General features: G+C 69.7%; 1 protein-coding gene across 3 annotated transcripts in view; it reads right to left on the reverse strand.

The window, feature by feature from the left end:
- MUC5B (mucin 5B, oligomeric mucus/gel-forming) overlaps positions 1-13,652 on the reverse strand; it is a 33,563-nt gene extending 19,911 nt beyond the window's left edge. For all 3 annotated transcript variants that reach the window (XM_089307021.1, XM_089307024.1, XM_089307018.1), the window contains exons 1-30: positions 13,518-13,652; positions 11,837-11,893; positions 11,452-11,523; positions 11,027-11,288; positions 10,818-10,932; positions 10,624-10,714; positions 10,371-10,477; positions 9,336-9,537; positions 8,938-9,063; positions 8,567-8,684; positions 8,345-8,483; positions 8,081-8,191; positions 7,879-7,948; positions 7,526-7,663; positions 7,133-7,297; positions 6,929-7,023; positions 6,103-6,229; positions 5,666-5,921; positions 5,231-5,286; positions 5,030-5,130; positions 4,746-4,897; positions 4,347-4,485; positions 4,148-4,261; positions 3,239-3,418; positions 2,481-2,720; positions 1,412-1,568; positions 1,012-1,140; positions 725-869; positions 594-637; positions 316-513 (exon numbers count right to left, since the gene is read on the reverse strand). In XM_089307021.1, coding sequence (XP_089163147.1) covers positions 316-513; positions 594-637; positions 725-869; positions 1,012-1,140; positions 1,412-1,568; positions 2,481-2,720; positions 3,239-3,418; positions 4,148-4,261; positions 4,347-4,485; positions 4,746-4,897; positions 5,030-5,130; positions 5,231-5,286; positions 5,666-5,921; positions 6,103-6,229; positions 6,929-7,023; positions 7,133-7,297; positions 7,526-7,663; positions 7,879-7,948; positions 8,081-8,191; positions 8,345-8,483; positions 8,567-8,684; positions 8,938-9,063; positions 9,336-9,537; positions 10,371-10,477; positions 10,624-10,714; positions 10,818-10,932; positions 11,027-11,288; positions 11,452-11,523; positions 11,837-11,893; positions 13,518-13,587 — 3,976 coding nt within the window. In that variant the 5' untranslated portion in view covers positions 13,588-13,652. The remainder of the gene's footprint in view (positions 1-315; positions 514-593; positions 638-724; positions 870-1,011; positions 1,141-1,411; positions 1,569-2,480; positions 2,721-3,238; positions 3,419-4,147; positions 4,262-4,346; positions 4,486-4,745; positions 4,898-5,029; positions 5,131-5,230; positions 5,287-5,665; positions 5,922-6,102; positions 6,230-6,928; positions 7,024-7,132; positions 7,298-7,525; positions 7,664-7,878; positions 7,949-8,080; positions 8,192-8,344; positions 8,484-8,566; positions 8,685-8,937; positions 9,064-9,335; positions 9,538-10,370; positions 10,478-10,623; positions 10,715-10,817; positions 10,933-11,026; positions 11,289-11,451; positions 11,524-11,836; positions 11,894-13,517) is intronic.
- Positions 13,653-18,398: the final 4,746 nt, after the last annotated feature.

Raw genomic sequence — 18,398 nt, forward strand, 5'->3', positions numbered from 1 at the left:
GGTCCTTCAGGCCCCCAGGATGCTGGAGGCAGACCACCCCTTCCCGGGGGCTGGAGCTTGTTCCTCTGTGGGGTGCAGGGGACCCTCCAGGGCCTGCCCTGGGACTCAGGGTTGCTGCTGGCGGAGCCTGGTTTTGGGAACGCCAGCTGGGAGGGGCCCATGCTAAGGGGCAGAATGGAGCCTGGGAAAGTTTTAGGGGGGGCCATGGATCCCCCAGGCGGAGCAGGGTGGACCAGGGTGTGGTCCGTGGCCAGGCCACCTGTGTTCTCTGGGTCCTCCCTCATCCCAGGGAGAGCCCGTTGGGGGGGGGCTTACTTGCTGTGGAGGGAGGGGCAGGGGTGGTGGTGAAGGTGAAAGGTGCCGTGGTCGAGACCCCAGGACAGCCCACTGCCCGCCGTGATATGGTGCCGTTGTCCCCGCAGACGGCGACCAGACAGGCGCCAAGCCCGTCCGTCGTGTTGTAGATGATGTCCCCGTAGCTGAAGGTCCTACTCTCATAGCTGCACGTGCAAGCTGGAGGTGGGCAGATGCCAGCTCACTCGGGGCCTCCCAGCGCCCGGCCCCACCCCAAGCCCACCCACCACCCTTCTCACCTGTGAGGCTGTGCACGCACTGCAGGCCGCCAGCGGTGCAGTTACTGGGGGAGAAGAGGAGAGCTGGGCGCTTGGAAGGTGGCCCCCTGCCCCCCTGTCCCCTGCCCCCTCAGCCCCCACCGCCTACTCACCAGCTCTGGCAGTTCTCCGCCGTGGGGACCCTCTCACCAATGTCATAGTAGTGTCCGTCCTGGTCATAGCAGCCGCACTGGGCCACACACTGCATCTGGTCCTCGCTGAAGAAGGGCTCACTGGGCGGGCACTTAGGGTAGCAGCCTAGGGCAGGCATGGGCACCCACTGGGGCCTCAGCCCTCTCAGCGCAGGTGGCCGGGGCTGCCCTGGGCACCGACCTCCCCACCCCCACCTGTGGCGAAGGCCCCGCGAGAGCCCTCGCCACACCCCAGGGCAGCCCCTCACCTTCCAGGCCAGGCAGGTCCACCAGGCATTGGCCTGTGGGGTTCCGGCAGGTCCTCAGGCAGGGAGCCCCGCATGGCTCATAGTGCCACTCACACTGGCCTTGGGAGTTGTAGTAGTCACAGAACAGGGCTGGGGGACAGACAGCACAGCTGAGCGGGCACCTGCCGCCACCCCCTGGTGTCCCGGGGGTCTTCCCCTGCCACAAGGAGCCATCTTGCCTTTCAGTGGCTTGTCCATTTTGCAGAGACTGGACGTGGACACACGTGTGTGAGTGCACACATGCCGGCTGTCTGCGTGTACTCACACAGGGGTCCCCAGGACTCAGGATGTCACAGCAGTCCCACCCTCCCGCCACCCTTCTGGCCCCGCCCTTCAGCACCACGGACAGCGCCCCACTCACGGCACACGTCGGGGCTCCTCCAGGACACGCACACGCCCACCTCGTGGCAGGCCTGGGCGTAGGCGGCCACGGCCGTGCAGAAGCACTCGCAGTCGCCGCCCGAGTCGCAGGCGCAGGCGTCCTGCACGCAGGCCTCGTAGTACTTGGCAGAGTCGACCTGGGGCAGAGCGGCCAAGGTGTGGCTCAGCAAGAACCCGGGGGACAGCCCTGAGTGGGCAGGCCTGTCCCCAGTGCTCTGTGTGGAGCCCAGCAGCCAGAGTGGGCGGGTCCTGGGGTGCCCAGTGCACGTGCTCTGAGCCGCGCAGGACAGCAGTGGCTCACTGAACCAGACCCTGTGGCCGACCCCGACCCAACCAGGAGAGCCACCTGTGTGGGGGCCCCGGGGAGGGCTCCCAGGTGGCAGACCCAGAGGGGACCCACGTTCTCACTTCTGCCACCATAGAAGCTGAGTGAACCTGGGAAGACCCTAAAGACCTGCCCAGTGCCCCCAGCAGGGTTGCCAGGGGGGCGTCCACCCCTGGCCCGGCAGGATGAGCTACCAAGAGTGGCTGGGGCTCCCGGCACAGGCAAAGGCACCTTGGCAACCACTGCTTCGTCAGGAGCTGCCCTGCCCGGCCACTGCTGACCAGAGGCCCTGATTGAGAAAAGAGCGCCGCTCCCCAGTATGCCCCCAAATCTTTGTGAAAATAGCAGGAGCCTGCTTAGGGCTGGTCTCTCCCCAGCTGGGCTGGAGAAGCACCTGCTTCTGACCTGTTGGTGCTGGGGACTGGGCGGGCCTGTGGCCCCCAGGGATGGGCGGCCCCTCACTGAGAGCCGAGGCTAAGGCTGTGATCCAGGGCCCCGCCAGAAAACCCAGACAGCTGCGTGCCAGGGACTAGGAGTTCAGGTGCTGGCTGGCCTGGTGGGAGACCCTGCCCAGGCCCTGGAGGCCTAGAACCAGGTACATAGCTACAGGCTATGGTCAGGCCTGCCCCCGGGGGCCTGCCACGTGCCCAGGCCTGGCCAGACCCAGCTCCCACCGAGGAGAGAGGGGCAGCCCGGTCTCCGCCAGCCCCAGCCCCAGCCCCACCTGGGCGCGGCAGGCAGCGAAGGTGGCGCTGTGGATGATGCTGCACTGCTTCTGGGCCCAGGACTTGCGGTAGGGGTTGGCGGCGCAGGAGTCCCTGGGTGCCGGCGCGTCCGGGCAGGATGGCGAGAACTTCCAGCTGTTCCCGAACTCCAGCGCGTCGCCCACCACCGACTGGCTCCGCGTGGTGAAGTCGTTCATGGCGTTGTCGTCGAAGTTCCCGCACAGGCCACAGACCCTGCCCTGCGAAGCGCGGAGACTGATGGGCCCTGGGGCCTGGGGCCGCGGGGAGGCCACAGGAGGGACCATGGGGGATGCCACGGGGAGGCCACGGGAGGGACCATGGGGGATGCCACGGGGAGGCCACGGGAGGGGCCACAACAGAGAGGCCATGGAAGGGGCAAGGGAGGCCACGGGAGGCCACAGGGGAGGCCACGGGGAGGCCACAGGAGAGGACACAGGAGGCCACGGGAGGCCACAGGGGAGACCATGGGAGGCCACAGCAGGGGCCACGGCAGGAGGCCGCTGTCTGAGGAACAGGCAGTGCCCCTGTGACCTTGCAGGGGACAAAGTAGGAAGTGGGTCCTGGGGTGTACAGCGGGACAGGTGGGGGGCCCACCCATCTGTGAGGCTGGGAGCGGAGCCTGCTGCCCCGACACCCTTTAGGAAGCTGCCATGCGCATGGCCTCACCCCACCTGCGTTTGTCCAGTGGAGGCCCAGCCCCCAGCAGCCAGGTCCGACAGTAGGAGCCCGTCCCCACCTTATAATCCTGGTGCAGCCAGATGAACACGCTGGTCTTCCGGTCCCAGGCCACCACCAGCCCACGGCGGGTCTCGATGACCAGGAAGAGGCCCATGTGACGGACCCTGTAGGGCGGGTCCCCGGCCAATGCTCTCTCCACCACCTTGAACGTCCCCTCCTGCAGGAGCAGCTCATGGCCCTGCAGGGGCACACACGAGGGGCGGCTGCAAGCGCCGGGGCTGGAAGTCGACCCCGTGGGCCCTCAGGGGCCCGGGAGCGCCCCTCCTGGAAGGGGCCACAGACACCCAGGGACTCGTGGGCGAGAGGCTGGTCTTAGGGGTGGGCCAGGCTCACAAGACTCCCAGTGAAATGGCAGAGGCTGAGCAGAAAGGGGCACGCCAGGGCTGCTGGCCGAGGGGGCTGGGGAGGCTGCACCACGCCGCTTCCACACTCAGACCCCTCTGCCACCCTCAGGGGGATGGCCCCTAGCAGGCAGCTCTGCTCTCTGAGCCCCCGATCACTGGAAGAGGGTGGCGAGGAGAATGGCACCCCACAGAAAAGATCCATGCCTGGGGTCTTCCTGGGAACAGGGTCTTTGCCAGTGGGGTCAAGTGAGGGGTCTTGAGTGGGTGGACCCTGAACCCAAGGACTGGCTCCCCGTGGGAGACAGACCCACCGAGGGGCAGCCCCTGAAGACGGAGCCCCAGGCCAAGCATGCCTGGAGCCAGCAGGCACTGGGAGAGGCAGGGAGGGCTCTGCAGGGGGCCGGGCCCTGCCGGCAGTGGACTCAGACCGGCGTCTGGGATGGCGAGGGAGCAGGCGTCTGTCCCGAGAACCCCGGGCAGCAGCCGCCTGCTGTGCAGCCACAGGAGGAGACGAGGGAGCCCAGGGTCGGGGTGAGGCTGCCTCCTGGACTTTCTCCACGCACCTCCACGAAGAGCTTGATGGCCTTGGAGCAGGCGGTCCCTGTCGTCCCACAGGGGACGTTCTCGGTGACCACACGGAAGGTGCCGTCCGTGCTGGCGTTGCCCCCACAGTAGTCCTGGGACACAAAGAGGCAGGCGCTGCTCAGGGCGCCCGAGCCTGCCGGCCCTCAGCGGGGGCAGGGGCGGGGGGAGAGCACGCACCTGGGCTAGGGTGTACTCGCAGGTGCCTTCGAAGCTGTAGCGCTCGCCGTCGAAGGTGATGAAGTGGCCATCCCCGTAGGAGACGCACGTGCCCAGGCAGGGCCTCTGGCTGCACTCCCACCTGCGGTTCCTGCAGGTGCTGTGGGGGCGGGTGGGGCCTGCTCACGGGGGGATCTCTCCTCCAAGGCCCCTTGCCCCAGGCCCATGCCGGTGCTCACCCCCGAGACCACCCCTGTGTGGAGGGGCCAGACACCTGGCACCCCCGTGCTGCTGGGAGCAGCGAGCTGCCCAGGCACCTCCCAGGACGGGGCACTGGGGTCGCCCCGGTGGGTCTTGTGTGCATCCCTGAGGCCGGCCCAGGCTGCCTGCCCCGAGGGCTGAGGGCCCCCCTGGACCCACCAGGTGTTACAGCCCACGCGGATGGTCTCGCCGGGCTTGTAGGCGGCCTCGTTGTGCAGACAGGGGCAGTCCTCCTCGGCCACGCAGCCGCCACGCCCATCTGACACCAGCCCCAGGGGGCACACGCAGCCGGACACGCAGTGCGTGCTGAACTGTGGGCACAGGCAGCCGGGTCAGGGGCTCCTGCCCAGCGACGCAGGATGGAGCAAACCCCTGGCCCTGGGGGGAGCACCCTTGGCTGCGTCCCCCTCCCCACACAGGGCGCCGTGGCCGGGGAGACTCACGCAGTCCACGTCCAGCGTGTGGCAGCTCCTGAGGCACTCGGCCCCCTGGGTGCCGGCCGAGGAATTGGCACAGTCCAGGTACACCATGGGAGCCACGCAGCCTGGGGAGGCAGCACACGTGGGAGGGGCCCAGGTGAGGGCCCCGAGGCTGCTGGCCCCTCCTGCCCATGGCACAGCCGTGGTGGGGGGCAGGGGTCTTACCCACGCTGTTCTGCAGCAGGGTCCCCAGGCAGCTCAGCTCCCCACTGGCACACGAGCTGTGAGAGACGGATCAGTGCGGGTGGGCTGCTGCCCCGCCCAAGGCCCCGCCTCTGGGCCCCCCTGCCCCTGCCAAGCCCTGGGCCTCCCAGCCTCGTGCCTCTGCCTGAGGCCAGGGTGGCACTGGCCGCTGCAAGGCCCTGAGTCCTGGGAAGGCTGGGGGGGGGGGCGAGAGGCCGCTGGGCGCAGGGGCAGAGGCTCACCCCTCCTGGCCCACAGGAGGCCCTGAGCTCAACACTCACCCCTGCTTCTCAGTGGGTCCTGGGGCCCTCGGAGCAGTCTCACGGCCGGGTGACAGGGTGCCCGCTCCCCAGCCTGCCCGCCCCAGCCTGGGCCCCCTGTGCCCAGCACCCGCCCGCAGCGTGGGCCCGTCCGTACCACACGGCGCCATTGTCATGTACGACCTCTCCGGCGGCCATCACGAGGCCGTGGAAGTAGCAGGGGCACTCCTGGGCGGGCACGCAGGCACCCGCGTCGTCCAGGAAGGTGCCCTCGGGGCAGGTGCAGCCGTCCACGGGCACGAAGCTGACGCCGCAGGTGAGGTCGGGCTCACTCAGGGCGCGGCAGGTGGGCTGGCAGGTGTCTACCACGTACGCGTAGCTCTGGGACTTGGGGCAGCTGCTCATGTACTTGGCTGTGAGTGGGACAGGACGCGGGTCAGCCCTCACCCACCTGGGCCTCGGCGTTCCCGCCTGAGACAGGGGACGGAGGCACCAGACAAGGAAGCGCACGCCTGCTCCGACCCCCAGTGGAGCCTGAGGCTGCGGTGGGGGCCGCCCCAGCCCGGGGAGGGCGCGCGGTTGCGGCACACTCACTGCAGACGCCGTCCCGCCAGCCGCGGAGCAGCACGCCCTTGGCGGCACAGGCGTGCACGTAGGAGGCCAGCGCCGCACACAGGCAGTCCTCAGTCTTCTCACAGTTGCAGGTGTCGAACAGGCAGTTCTGGGGGGCGGGGCGGGCGGCTGTCAGGGAGCCCAGCCCACCCAGGGCCTGTGGCCCTGCCCCCAACCCCAGGGAGGAGCCACTCAAAGGCTTTGTATTAGGGGTGGGGCCAGAGGCCCCAGGCAGGCTGGGTGGGGGCGGCTGGAAGGCTGGCGGCTGGGTAAGGCCAGGTCCAGCTTGCCTGTGAGGTGGGCTCTGGCTGGGCTGCTGTGGGGGCCGCGGGCGATGGGCATGGGGTGGGACTGGGGAGGGGCCTGAGGCGGTGGGAGGGCCGGGAGGAGTGGGTCTGGCTCTGCCACCTGGAGACATGCGCTCCTGGGGCTGTCCTGAGGCTCTGAGCCAAGCGCCATGCTGGGTCCTGACTCTCTTGCCTGAGAGGGACCCACGTGGAAACGTGGCCTTTGTGTGACCAGGCTGGGGGGTGGGGCTTAAATCCAATGCCTGGGGTTTTATAAGACCCCAGCGGCCATGTGCAGGTGGTGGCTGAGATTGGAGCAACGCAGCCACAAACCAAGGGCTGCCGGCCACCGCCACGGGCCAGGAGCAGCCAGGAGGGACCAGGTGTGCCCTGGGCCTCGTCGGCCACCAGTCCATGGCTTGTGTGGCGGCCCTGGGAAGTCCCCCCACCCAGAGCCTGCCGGGGGTCTCCCTGAGCTCTGTCCTCCTTCCCCACGCCCCCCGGCCGTGTCTGACTCTCACCGAGTGGAAGGGCGCGGGGTTGACCGTGGAGTGGCAGGAGGCAAAGGCACCAGCGGGGTCGGTCAGCCGCGAGCACCAGTGCTGGGCGTAGTTCTCTGGGGGCAGAGGACCGAGCCAGGGGGAGGGTCAGCTCGAAGGCGGGGCTCCCCCCGCGTGCCTGTGCTCCTCCAGAGCCCACCCCAGGGGTCCCCAAGGCCGCGCTACCATTCTCTACGCTGAGCGAGCAGGGGTCCTCAATGCTGTTCTTGGCATCCGGGCAGGTGGCCTGGGTCCTCCAGGTGTTGGCGAAGGCGGCACCCGTGCCCTCCACCACGCCGCTGAGGGCCGCGAAGTCATCAGCCTGGTTCTGGTTGAAGTTCCCGCAGAGGCCTGGGGGCCGGGATGCATCACGGACCCTCAGCCCAGCCCCCGCTCCAGGCACTGCCATGCGCAGCCAGCCAGAGACCTCCCCAGGGTCTGCCTCCCAACCAGTTTGGACAGGCCCTGACGGGGGCGGAGCCAGAGCAGGTGCAGCCTGTTCTGGGAGGGCCCCCTAGCCCCCAGCCCCCGCCTGCAGCCCTTGAGTCTGGCCCCGCCCCCAAGCCCCGTGGGCCTCACCACACATCTGGCCGCGGTGGGCGGGGTCCAGCCTGAGGAACACCTGCATGAGTGGCACCAGCTGCACCTGCAGCTGCAGCCCCAAGCCCGTGTGCACCACGATGAAGAAGGAGGAGGGCCTGAACATGGTGATGTTGGCTGCGGAGGAAGGCAGCGTCACCCAGCCAGGCCACCCTGCGGACCTGGAGCGTGGCCGGAGCCCCCAGCCCACGGCCAGCTGCACTGACCCCTCCTGAGAGGGCGGGGCCAGGCCCACAGGCACCAGCTCCCCACACCGGCCTGCGCTCGCAGGTGAGGAGCCTAGAACCGGCCAGGCTCGGCGCTGGGTCCACCCGCTGGGGGCAGCCACACACCTGCGGACACGGGCAGCTGGGTGTAGATGGAGTTCACAAACACTCCCCCGCCAGCCTGGATCCGGATGGTCTGGGGAGAGGGGCACAGGTCAGCGCCTCGTCTCGTGGCTGCGGGAGCTGCTGACCCAGGGCCACTGGCCGCCTGCTCCCCGCCCCCACTCAGAGGCTCCCAGTACAGGGCCCGGGCCCGGGCGGCACTCACCGTATCGCCACCATGCAGGCTGACTGTCACCGTCTTCAGGCAGGTCTCGCTGTCCGTCAGACCACACTTGCGCAGCTCGGCCAGCACGGTGAAGGAGCTGTCGGCACACAGCTGCCGGGAGGGGGCGGGGCTCGTGAGGTAGGGGCCCCCAGGCTTCCCTTTCAGCCCCACCACGGGGGTGTGGTGGGGGATGGGCCCCTTCCCCAGGGACGAAGGAGAGTGGAGGGTCCCCGGGAGGCCCGCAGACCCTGCCCACAGGTGCACCTTGGACAGGACGTAGCTGCAGTCGCCATACACGTCGTACAGCTTCTCGTCGTAGGTGGAGATGTGCGAGCCCCCCCTCACGGAGCAGGTGCCCGGGCACGGCAACTCCTGGCACTGCCACAGGCCCCCGGAGCAGGTGCTGGGGGCGGGGGAGGCGGTGAGCCGGCGGGGCGTGGGCGAGGGGCGCCCTCCCTGCCCTGGGCAGAGGCTGTGGGGACCCACCAGGAGCGGCAGCTGGTTGTGAATGAGGCCCCGGGGGCGTAGGTGCGGCCGCCGTGGGCGCAGGGGCACTGCTCCAGGCGCAGGCAGCCCGAGTGCGTGATGTCATCCAGCACCGTACCTGGGGGCGGGGGAGGGGGGCATGGAGGCAGAGTGGGATCCCCTGCCCAGGGTGTGCAGCCCCTGCTGCCTGCCTCTGGGAAGCCCCCAGCGCGCCGCCCTGCCCCGGCCCCACCTGCTCCTCAGGACCACTGACTCCTCCACCCCCATCCACCCGTGCCCCTGAGTGAGGACGGGTCTGCTCTGGGCCCCCCGGCCGAGGCCGGGATTGCCCGTCACAGGTGACCCCGGAGGCAGCGGTGGAGGGGACCTGCCTGGGGGGCAGAAGCAGCCGTCCGTGCAGTGGTCCTCGCAGAGCTGCGCGTGCTGGGGGTTGGAGCAGGTGTCGGTGCAGGGCGAGCCGCACTCCTGGGGCTGCGTGTTGAGGGGGCACGTGCGGGCTGCAACCAGAGAGGCAGAGCTTGGCCCGGGGCCCCACGCCCGCTGTCTCCTGGCCGCCCCAGGAGATCCCACTCCTGCCTGAGGTTCTGGGGTGACCAGATGTTCCCTTTGGGCCTGGCAGGACCCCTGAGTGCCTCCAGGCCCTGAGCCTCCCCCTCGGTCTCCCCATAGTCCCCTCTCTCGCTGTGGTCCCCAGTTGGCTCCCCCCACCCCTTTCCTTTGGAGGACCCCGTGCGACCACCAGCCCAGATCCTGGAGGTGGGGCGCTCACGGCAGAGGTCGGGGAGCCTCCAGTTCTGCGGCTGGCCCCCAGCGTGGGCGCACTGGCGCGAGTACTCGGCGAAGGTGGCACACGGGCAGGTGGGGCAGCGGCACAGGTCCTGGGCACAGGCGGCCACGTACACGTCGGCGTCCACCAGGGTGTTGCACTCAGCGAAGGCGGGGCCCAGCAGGGTCCGGCGGCAGATGTCCCCCTGGGGAGCACAGTGAGGCTGGGCACCCTGCACCTGCTCAGGGCCAAGGGGCCCCTCGTCCGTCTCAGGGTTCTGCCATCCCTCACCCACCCGGCCGCCCACCCATTGTTCTGCGAGACCACTGTGAACTTGCCCAGAGTTCTGCGTGGCGCTGGGGAGGTGACCTTCGGCCCGGGACTCCCTCCCTCCCAGCCCTGCAGCTCCAGGCTCGCTGGCCCCGTGCTGTGTACACCCAAGAAAGCTGTAGGCCCACCTCTGGGAGGCAGCTCGGGGTGGAGGCGGAGGCGCCAGGCCTCAGCCGCTTGCTGGGGAATGGTCTCCCTCCCCAGACCCCCGCCAGCTGGCTGTGGGCAGCCCCTGCCCCTGCCCTGCCGGGGTCTCCTTCGCATCCGGGTTGACAGCTCAGGGATTCTGCTGGCCTCCGGGGTCCTGGAGCTTCCGTGTCATTTCCAAGGGGGAGCCCTCCCGGCTCACAGGAGGGGCGTCTTGCTCTGGGCTTGCTGGGCGTCCCCCCAGCTCACCCTGGGGCCCAGCCCGCGCAGGTGGGTGTGGCACGCATTTGCTCCACAGCTGGGCAGGGGAGCTGGAGGCACACACGGGCTACACACTTGCAGCAGGTGTGCCTGGCCCACAGGTGGCCCTGTTCCCACTCCCGCCCTGCCCGCTGGTGGGAGCCAGCCCTGCCTGCCCCCTTCCCCTGCACCCGGGCACCACCTTCCAGGACGGGTCCTCAGCCGGGCCAGGGCCGGGCCATTGTCCTTAAACCTCAGCACCAGCTGCCACGGCCCTGCCACTGTCCCCAATGCCCGTGCCCTGTGGAGGAAAAGGCTCACCTCGTCTGTGCAGTTGGGGGCTGGCGAGGGCAGGGGGTCCTCGCACTGCTCGGTGGGACCGTCCAGCTTCTGCAGGTTCCCGAACTGCAGAGGGGTCAGCCTGGCACCTGGCCGACAGAGAGCGCGCTCCACATGGCCGCCAGGGCATCCCTCGGCCTGTGCCAAGACCCCGGCACCGCCTCCCAGCCTCCCAGGGGCCGCCTGGCCCTCGGCTGGGGACGCTCAGCCGCGGTCCCCAACAGGCAGCGCTCACTGTGGGCGTAGAACTCGCCGGCGGCCGGGAGCCCGTTGAAGTCCCCGCAGAGGCCACAGGTCTGGTTCGCGTACTTGGGGTCCAGCTCCAGCTGGGGGCAGGGTGGCATCAGCACCTCTGCCCCCTGCCCCCCAGGCCCGCCCAGCCCTCCTGTGGGGGGCCCTGAAGCTGGGGTGGGGGCCGGGGGTCCTCACCAGGACGCTGTCCTCCTCGTTCCACAGGAGGGTCAGGACTGGCCGGAGGCTGACCTTGACGTAGTGGCTGCTGCGCTCCACCAGGAGGCCGGCTCGGCTGAGGGGCAGGTCCACCCTGTGCGTGCGGGAACGGGGGGCTGTGCCTGGGCAGGGCCCTCCCTGCCCCCAGGGACCCCAGCCCCACCCGAGGACGGCCGGGCCTGGCTCACCGCTGTCCGTCCATGAGGACGGAGGCATTGGTGAGCTCCAGCAGCAGCCCCTGGGCCCTGAGGACCACGCGGGTGACCGTGGGCTGGGTGCCCGCCAGGCTGCGCCGCAGCTGCACGTTGAAGTCCTCGTAGGCGCCGCCGCAGTGCGCAGAGAACACGTAGTTGCAGAGGCCCGGGAAGCGGAAGACGGCGCCGTCGAAGGTCTTGTAGTGGAAGTCGCCCCAGGTGCTGCACACCCGGCCGTTGTGCGCCAGGGTCCGGGCTGCGGGGAGTGGATGATGGGCCCCTGCGCAGCGCCCCGGGCCCCACCCCCAGCTGCCTGCAGCAGAAGCCTGGGGCCAGCCGGCTGCCCAGGCTGAGCCGGCTTCACCCCCAGACCTGGCAAACACCCATGCCCTGGCCAGCAGCGGGAGGCGTCCACTTACAGCTCATGTGGGGGTAGCTGGTGATGGGCGGGATGAAGGTCACGGGCCGGGTCGTGGTGGGTGTGGGGTAGGCTGCAGGGCAAGGGCCGGGTTACCCGGGAGCTGCCCTGCCCCAGTGCCCTCCTTGCCGCCCACCCGGGGACAGCAGGGACCCAGGGGCCAAGCCACCCCTCCCTGCACCCTCCCTGTCTGCCGTGGTGGCTTTGCGGGTGCCCCGTGTGCACAGGTGTGCGTGCCTGAGCCCCTCTGCTCTGCTCCTGGGTCTCTGCTGGCGACTCCGAGACCCCTCCCTGGCACCTGTGCAGCCGCAGGGGACGGCAGCTGCCCCTCCCCACTCAGCCTGGGCAGAAGACCCCTCCCCGACCCCGCAGCTGGGTCTGCGTACCACCATCTTCTATGGGCTCTTGGCCCCCTGGGCTCAGCTCCTCGCCGCCCTGAGTCTCTGTGGGTGAAGAGAAGGAAGCGGTCGCATCAGCCCCCGGCCATGTCCATGCCACGGGGTTGTCCCCATGCCCACCGCCCAGGCCCGAGGCCTCGTCTCCTCCCAGGCCTTCCCCTGCCCCAGCAGGACCAGAGCCGGGTCCCGGCTGTTTCTGGAAGGGAGCCCCGCGCTGGCACCCGGTGAGACCTGCTGCAGCCAGCAGTCCCGCCCTCCTCTCCCGCAGGTCCTGGGGGCTGCTGCTGGCTCCCGCGAGGGAACTGGAATCAGGAAGAGGCGTTGGCCTGGGGACCTCGGCCGCGGCCACAGGGGGTGGGATGGGGCCCGTCGCTCACGTCCTTCAGGGCAGGACAAAGGCGACCTTTGTTGGGGCCGTGGTCAGCGGCTCCCGCGCGTGACTTAGCAGAAACCCGAGACCAGAACCAGCCCAGAACAGAACCCCGAGGGGTGTGCTGTTGGTGCGGGGGTGGCCGTTCAGACACCTGCCCCGGCTTCTGCCTCCAGGCCACACCTCCTCCGCCAGCCTGACCAAGGCCAAGCTCAGGGCACGGCCTGCAAGGGACAGCTTCACCCACCACAGCTCCGGGCTCCTGGACCCTGCCTCCATTAGCCCAACCCACGCCTCACGGGGACCGAGGAGGTTGGGTGGGGCGGGCCTCAGTGGCTCCGGCTGGGGCTCCAAGAGGGGCCGTCCCAAGTCGCCCACTTCCTGCTCTCAGGCTCCAGGTGGGGCTGGGCATCCGCAGTGGGCAGTGGGCGGTCAGAACCGTGGCCGCCAGCCTGCACCTGCCAGCGGTCAGAACCACAGACTTTCCTCTCCAGGGCTCCCTCTGTCACCCAACCCCTGCTGCAGCCTCTCCCTGGGTGTCCCGCCCCAGCCGACGGACCAGGAGACGCCGATCATCGGTGACCCTCCTCCCCAGACCGGGCTTCCACACGCACCCCCCACCCCCAAAAAATGGGCAGTGGGCTCTGGGAGGCCACGTCTCCTCGCAGGTGGAGAGAGCTTGCTGGAGCCCCCACATGCCCAGGCCCCCCAGCTGGAGCAGGAACAGGGAGCGGGGCCCTGCCCAGTGCAGCCAAGGCCTTGGCAGGCACCGGGCAGCAGCCCTGGGGCCCTGTCTTTCTGTGTTGACCATGAGTATTAGCACTGCGGCGCACCCTGGCAGTCGGTGACAGACAGAAGGGACGGCCGGGCGGCAGGTGCCATGAGTACCCCCACTGGCCGCGTGGCCCTGGGCAGCTCATCCATCTACTGCTCCCTTTCCAGCCCCACTACCTGCGGGCTGTGAGCCATGGAGGGCAGCGCCAGGCCTGCGTAGGGGCCGTGTGGGGGCTGAACCCCAGCGAGCACCCCTCACCCCACACCTGCTCCTATCCTGCTCCTATGGGGACCCAACTCCTGCTCCAACACCACCACCCAAGCCGGCCTCTGGGTTCTGACATCATAGTGGTCCACGTGGGGGCTTTGGCTGAGAGTCTGGGGGCCCCATGGGGCCGTGGCTTTGGGGACACTGGGGACGGTGTCCGGGGACAGTGCAGGGGAGAGTCTGTCCCCGGAGAAGCCCCCGTCCCAGCACTGCACCGCGGATTGGTGTCGAGAGGGTCAGAGGGCCTTTGGCCTTACCTGCCGGCCACAGCAGCAGGGCAGCACCGAGGGCCCACACCAGTGCCCGGCTCCCGCTCCTGGTGCCCATCCTGGGTGCTGGCACAGCGGGCAGGCGCTGGCTCCCGGGGGGCCGGGGCTTATGTAGCAGGAAGCCTTGGCCCTGTGCCCGGCTCCTGGGCCACGCGGGGCACGGTCCACCCCCTTTCTAGCGGCCAGTGTTTGCTCTCGGGGAGGGGCCGGGGCAGGACCGCGTCAGGGAAGGAAGGACCGAGGCTCTGGCCCCCGACACAAAGGACGTCCCCCACCCACCCCATGCAGCTTCTGAGAATCGGCCGGGCTGCCCCCGCCCAGCAGGGCCCAGCTCTGCCCAGGAGCCTGGCCTGGGATTCAAGGTGGGAGACCACCGGCCTCCACGGCCCTGGGGAAGCCACCCGGAAGTGCCCCTGACCAGTCCACAGGGAGTGGGCAGAGGCGGTGTGGCAATGCCTGCTGTTCAAAGGCCACGGATGGCCTGGGAAGCTGGGAATGCCCCAGGTGTGTGATCTGGCCATGGGTCCGGGGGGGTCCCAGGAGGAATGTCCACACCCAGAGCCCCTAGCCGAGCTGACCAGAGGCCCTCACAGATGCCGGGAGGGTCAGGCTCAAGGGGAAATGGAGGCCGTGACTTTCTGTCCCCCCTCCCTACTGCCAGCTCAGCCCCACAGTGGACACTGCACACAGTACTGCCCACTGTGCTGACGCGGGAGACCCTGCGCTGCTGGAGGTTTTGCCAGCCCCAGGCACCTGCGCCAGGGGGACCCCCGAGCCCCCAGCCCCCAATTGGTTGGTGCTGCTGGACTTTGGGGGGCTGCAGGGGACTCTGCCCCTCGGCAGCGAAGCCTCCACTAAGGTCCAGGGCTTCCGTCCCCTGCTTGGAGCGCGCTTCAGGTATTGGGTCGCTGCCCGAGACCCACAGCTGCGTGAGTGCATCTGAGAAAGCTCCCGGGAACCAGACAGGGCGCGAGGGTGGTTTCCAGAGCCCGGGGTGCCGCGCCGAGGGCACAGACTCCGGGGGACCCAGCCCATGAGCCTGGGAGCCGCGTGGTCCATCCGGCTGGCTGCTGTGGGAAACACAGAGAACCCAGAGCTGGACGAGGACAAGGAGACACCAGAGCGCCGGCAGCCGGCGCCGCCTGCAGCTCCTAAAGCGAGGCGAGGCACCCCTGCACCCCGAGATTCCACCCAGAGGGGCACCGCTGCACCCCGAGATTCCACCCAGAGGGGCCCCAAACACCCTCAGACCACAGCCTGCCCGGGACACCAGGGCGCACACACCTGCTGCCGTGGGGTGGCTCCCGGGGACAGGAAGTAGCATGGGGGTGCCAGGGGTGGGGAGGGGGAGTCGGTGTTTGCTGGGAGACGAGGACCTTGTGGGGGGAGGCGGTGCCGGCAGCGCCGGCGTGGCAGTGCTCAGTGGCCCCGAGCCCACAGGAGATGCCACGCTTTTCAGCACTGTGGTGAGCGCCAGGCACTCGGACGCCACAAGGCCATGGTGCCTCGGGACCCCCTCCCACCTTCCCCAGGGGTTTCCTGTGGGGGGGTCAGCCTCGGGGGAGGCCTTGGGCTGCTGCACACGGCGCTGTGAGAGTTCTTGCGGCCATCCACTGACCGGTGGACCCCCAGGGACAGGGTGGGGGTGGGGGGCTGGAGCCCCTGCCTGTCTGTGCCCAGGGCCCCTGCAGCAGCAGGCCCCTCCCAGTGGGGAGAGGGTGTGCTCCCCACCCAAATCCCCCAGTGTTAGGGCTTCCTGCCCAGCCTGGGGGCCGGGCCCAACTCGGGGGGCCCCTGTTCAGCCCCTCACACTGTCTGCTCGGGTGTCTGGCGTCCTCCTTGGCAGAGCTGGGGACGCGCCTCGCCCCTGCCTGGAGAGCTCCCCGCCCAGGGTTGGCCGGCACGCGGTGAGTGCCCCATGGGAGCACCAGGCGGAGGGGGAGCTGCGGCCCCATCCTCCCCGTGGAGTGCTGCCCTTGGCTGAGGCTGGGGGCCGGGGGCTCGGGGTCGCGGCGGAGGAGCCGACCCGACCCGGATGCGGTGCAGGGAGCCCCGCCTGTTTGCTCAGCCGGTCTCCGGGAGTTTACCTCTTCACACTTGAGGGAGCTGGAACCAGGAGCTCCAGGAAGCAGCGAGGCCAGCAGGGCGGCCGCTCCCGCTCCCACCCGGCTCCCGCAGGAAGGGGGGCCCGGGAGCGTGAGCGCGGCTGTGCCAGGAGCCGCCCTGTGGCTTTGCCATGTCAGAGCCTGGCCCTGCCCTGGGAGGGTCCCTGTCCCTCATTCCTGCCTCTGAGTGCCGGGCGCCCGGAGAAAGCGGCCAGCCCTGGACATGGAGACCCCCGCGCAGCGTGCGTCCTGTCCCCAGCCACAAGCTGCCGAGGGCGGGGCAGCCGCGTGGGGGTCATCCGCCTCCTCATCACACCCCACCCCGGGTGCAGCCTGGGACATGGCCCCAGGGTCAGGACTGCGTCAGGCGCGCCCTCAGCGCCCTCACTGCCCAGCTCCACATGGGCAGCAGGGGGTGTCCACGGCACAGCCCTGGGGGTCCCCGGCTGGGCGTGGGGGCAGTGACCATGTCGGCTCATAGACGCCGTGTGGTGGCTGCACCTGCAGCTCAGGTCCACGCCCCAGGGGCTCCCATAACTGCTGGACAGTGGGCCCCAAGCCACGGCACAGCACGGAGGGTGGTCCCCGGGGCACTGCAGCCCCACGTGCGAGGGGTGGGCTGTGCCCTCCTGGGCTCTCGGACGGCCAGGCCCTGTCCTCGCCTGGCCCACTCGGAGCTTTCCAGAAAGATGCACTGACGCCTCCCTCCAGAGGCGTGGCCAGGGGCTGCGGAGGTCACCTCCTGGCATCCGGGCCCCCTGAGCTGCCCCTGCTGTGAGGAGGGCCGTGCCCGCCCCCAGCCCGGGCCGCAGGGACGTGGAGGCCTAGGGTGTGACTCCCGCCCCACCCCCCACCTCCCCCACCATCTCCACCCCCACCTACACCTCCACCCCCGCCCCGCCACGTCTCCTGCTCTCCTGGTAACCACATGGTCTGTGCCTTTGACGCCTCCTCCTCATCCCTCCCCCTCCCCCACCCTTGCTCTCCCCCCTTCCCGTTCTCCCCCTCCCTCCCTGCCTCTCCCCCCTCCCCCTCCTTCCCTGTCATCCTTCCCCTCCCCCTCTCCCAGCAAGTGCTGCCACGGGGGGTTGGCAGCCCCTTCAAAGCTGCACCTCACAGTCTTTGGACTCAAACAGCAAGAAGCCCTCCCTCTTGGGGAACAGAAATAGACACCTGTGGGGGACACCCGTGGGCAGCACCTGTGGGGGACACCTGTGGGGGACACCTGTGGGCAGCACCTGGGGGGGAACACCTGTGGGGGACACCTGTGGGGGACACCCGTGGGCAGCACCTGTGGGGGACACCCGAGGGGGACACCTGTAGGGGACACCCGTGGACAGCACCTGTGGGGGACACCCGTGGACAGCACCTGTGGGGGACACCCGTGGGCGACACCTGTAGGGGACACCCGTGGGCAGCACCTGTGGGGGACACCCGTGGGGGGCACCGTGGGGGACACCCGTGGGCAGCACCTGTGGGGGACACCCGTGGGCGACACCTGTAGGGGACACCCGTGGGCAACACCTGGGGGGGACACCCGTGGGGGACACCTGTGGGGGACACCCGAGGGGGACACCTGTGGGCAACACCTGTGGGGGACACCTGTGGCGATGCCCGTGGGCAACACCTGGGGGGGACACCCGTGGGGGACACCTGGGGGGGACACCCGTGGGCGGCACCTGTGGGGGACACCCGTGGGGGGCACCGTGGGGGACACCCGTGGGCGGCACCTGTGGGGGACACCCGTGGGCAGCACCTGTGGGGGACACCCGTGGGCAACACCTGGGGGGGACACCTGTGGGCAGTGCCCGTGGGGGACACCTGTAGGTGACACCTGTGGGCAACACCCGTGGTTACACCTGTGGGGGACCCCCAGTGCCTTCTGAGACCCACATCAGCCAGGGCAGAGTGGGAACAGCAGCCGCAAAGGCCCCGGGCAGACAGGCGCTCGGCCCACGGCGCCCCCTCGTGGGGGCGGGGACGAGGCAGGGCTGTGGAGCGGGGTGTTGACCGGCGCACTTGGGGCACTGGAGGGCTTGTGTACTTGTTTTTTAAGTCGCGGTGAGGGGCGCAGAGCAGAACCGCTGTTTCCACCGCGTTTAAGTCGCTGCGCCTCCAGAGGGCGCTCACCTGGCAGGCGCGCTCTGTCCCCTCGGACACGGACTCCCGGCCTGCTGCCGTCTGGGGTCTCACAGCCGGCGGTGGAACCACGCTAGCTTTGTCCTCGGTCGGTGTTGCTCGCTCTTCTCGTGGGGCCGGCCAGTTCCGGGGCATGAGCTGCTTGGGGGCGGATTCCGGGGCGCAGCTGGGTGGAGCTCCCGGCGAATCCTCCGGTGTCTGGGGCTTGCTGGGAGCACGTGGTCGCGGGGTCACCCTGCTGGCTCTCCCGTGGCTGTTTGTCCAGAGGCGGGGGATTGTGGGAGCGCGTCTGCCCACCCCGGCCGCCGGGTCCGTGGCAGGTGACTGTCCGGGGAAGGTCCCCCTCCCGCGCCCGGGTGTCAGCAGTCTGACGGGCTCTCTGCTCATGACGTCTCGGTCGCGTGGGTCTTTCCGCAGCGCCGGCGTTGGTTCCGAGTTGTCTCCGTGGGCTCCTTCATTGCTTCCTCCCTCCCCCACCCAGGTGATGGGGACCTCTCCCCATTGTCCCGGGGGGGCTGAGGCCACAGGGCCCCTGTGCTGGGCTTCTGCTCCCATTCAGCCTCCCGGAGGTCCCCGCTGCCCCGCGGCCGGGGTCCATGGGAGTCTTCGTGGATTTCCCTCTGCA

This window comes from Oryctolagus cuniculus, chromosome 1, assembly GCF_051225735.1.
Source record: "Oryctolagus cuniculus isolate XC-2025 breed Fujian yellow rabbit chromosome 1, ASM5122573v1, whole genome shotgun sequence".
NCBI lineage: Eukaryota > Metazoa > Chordata > Mammalia > Lagomorpha > Leporidae > Oryctolagus > Oryctolagus cuniculus.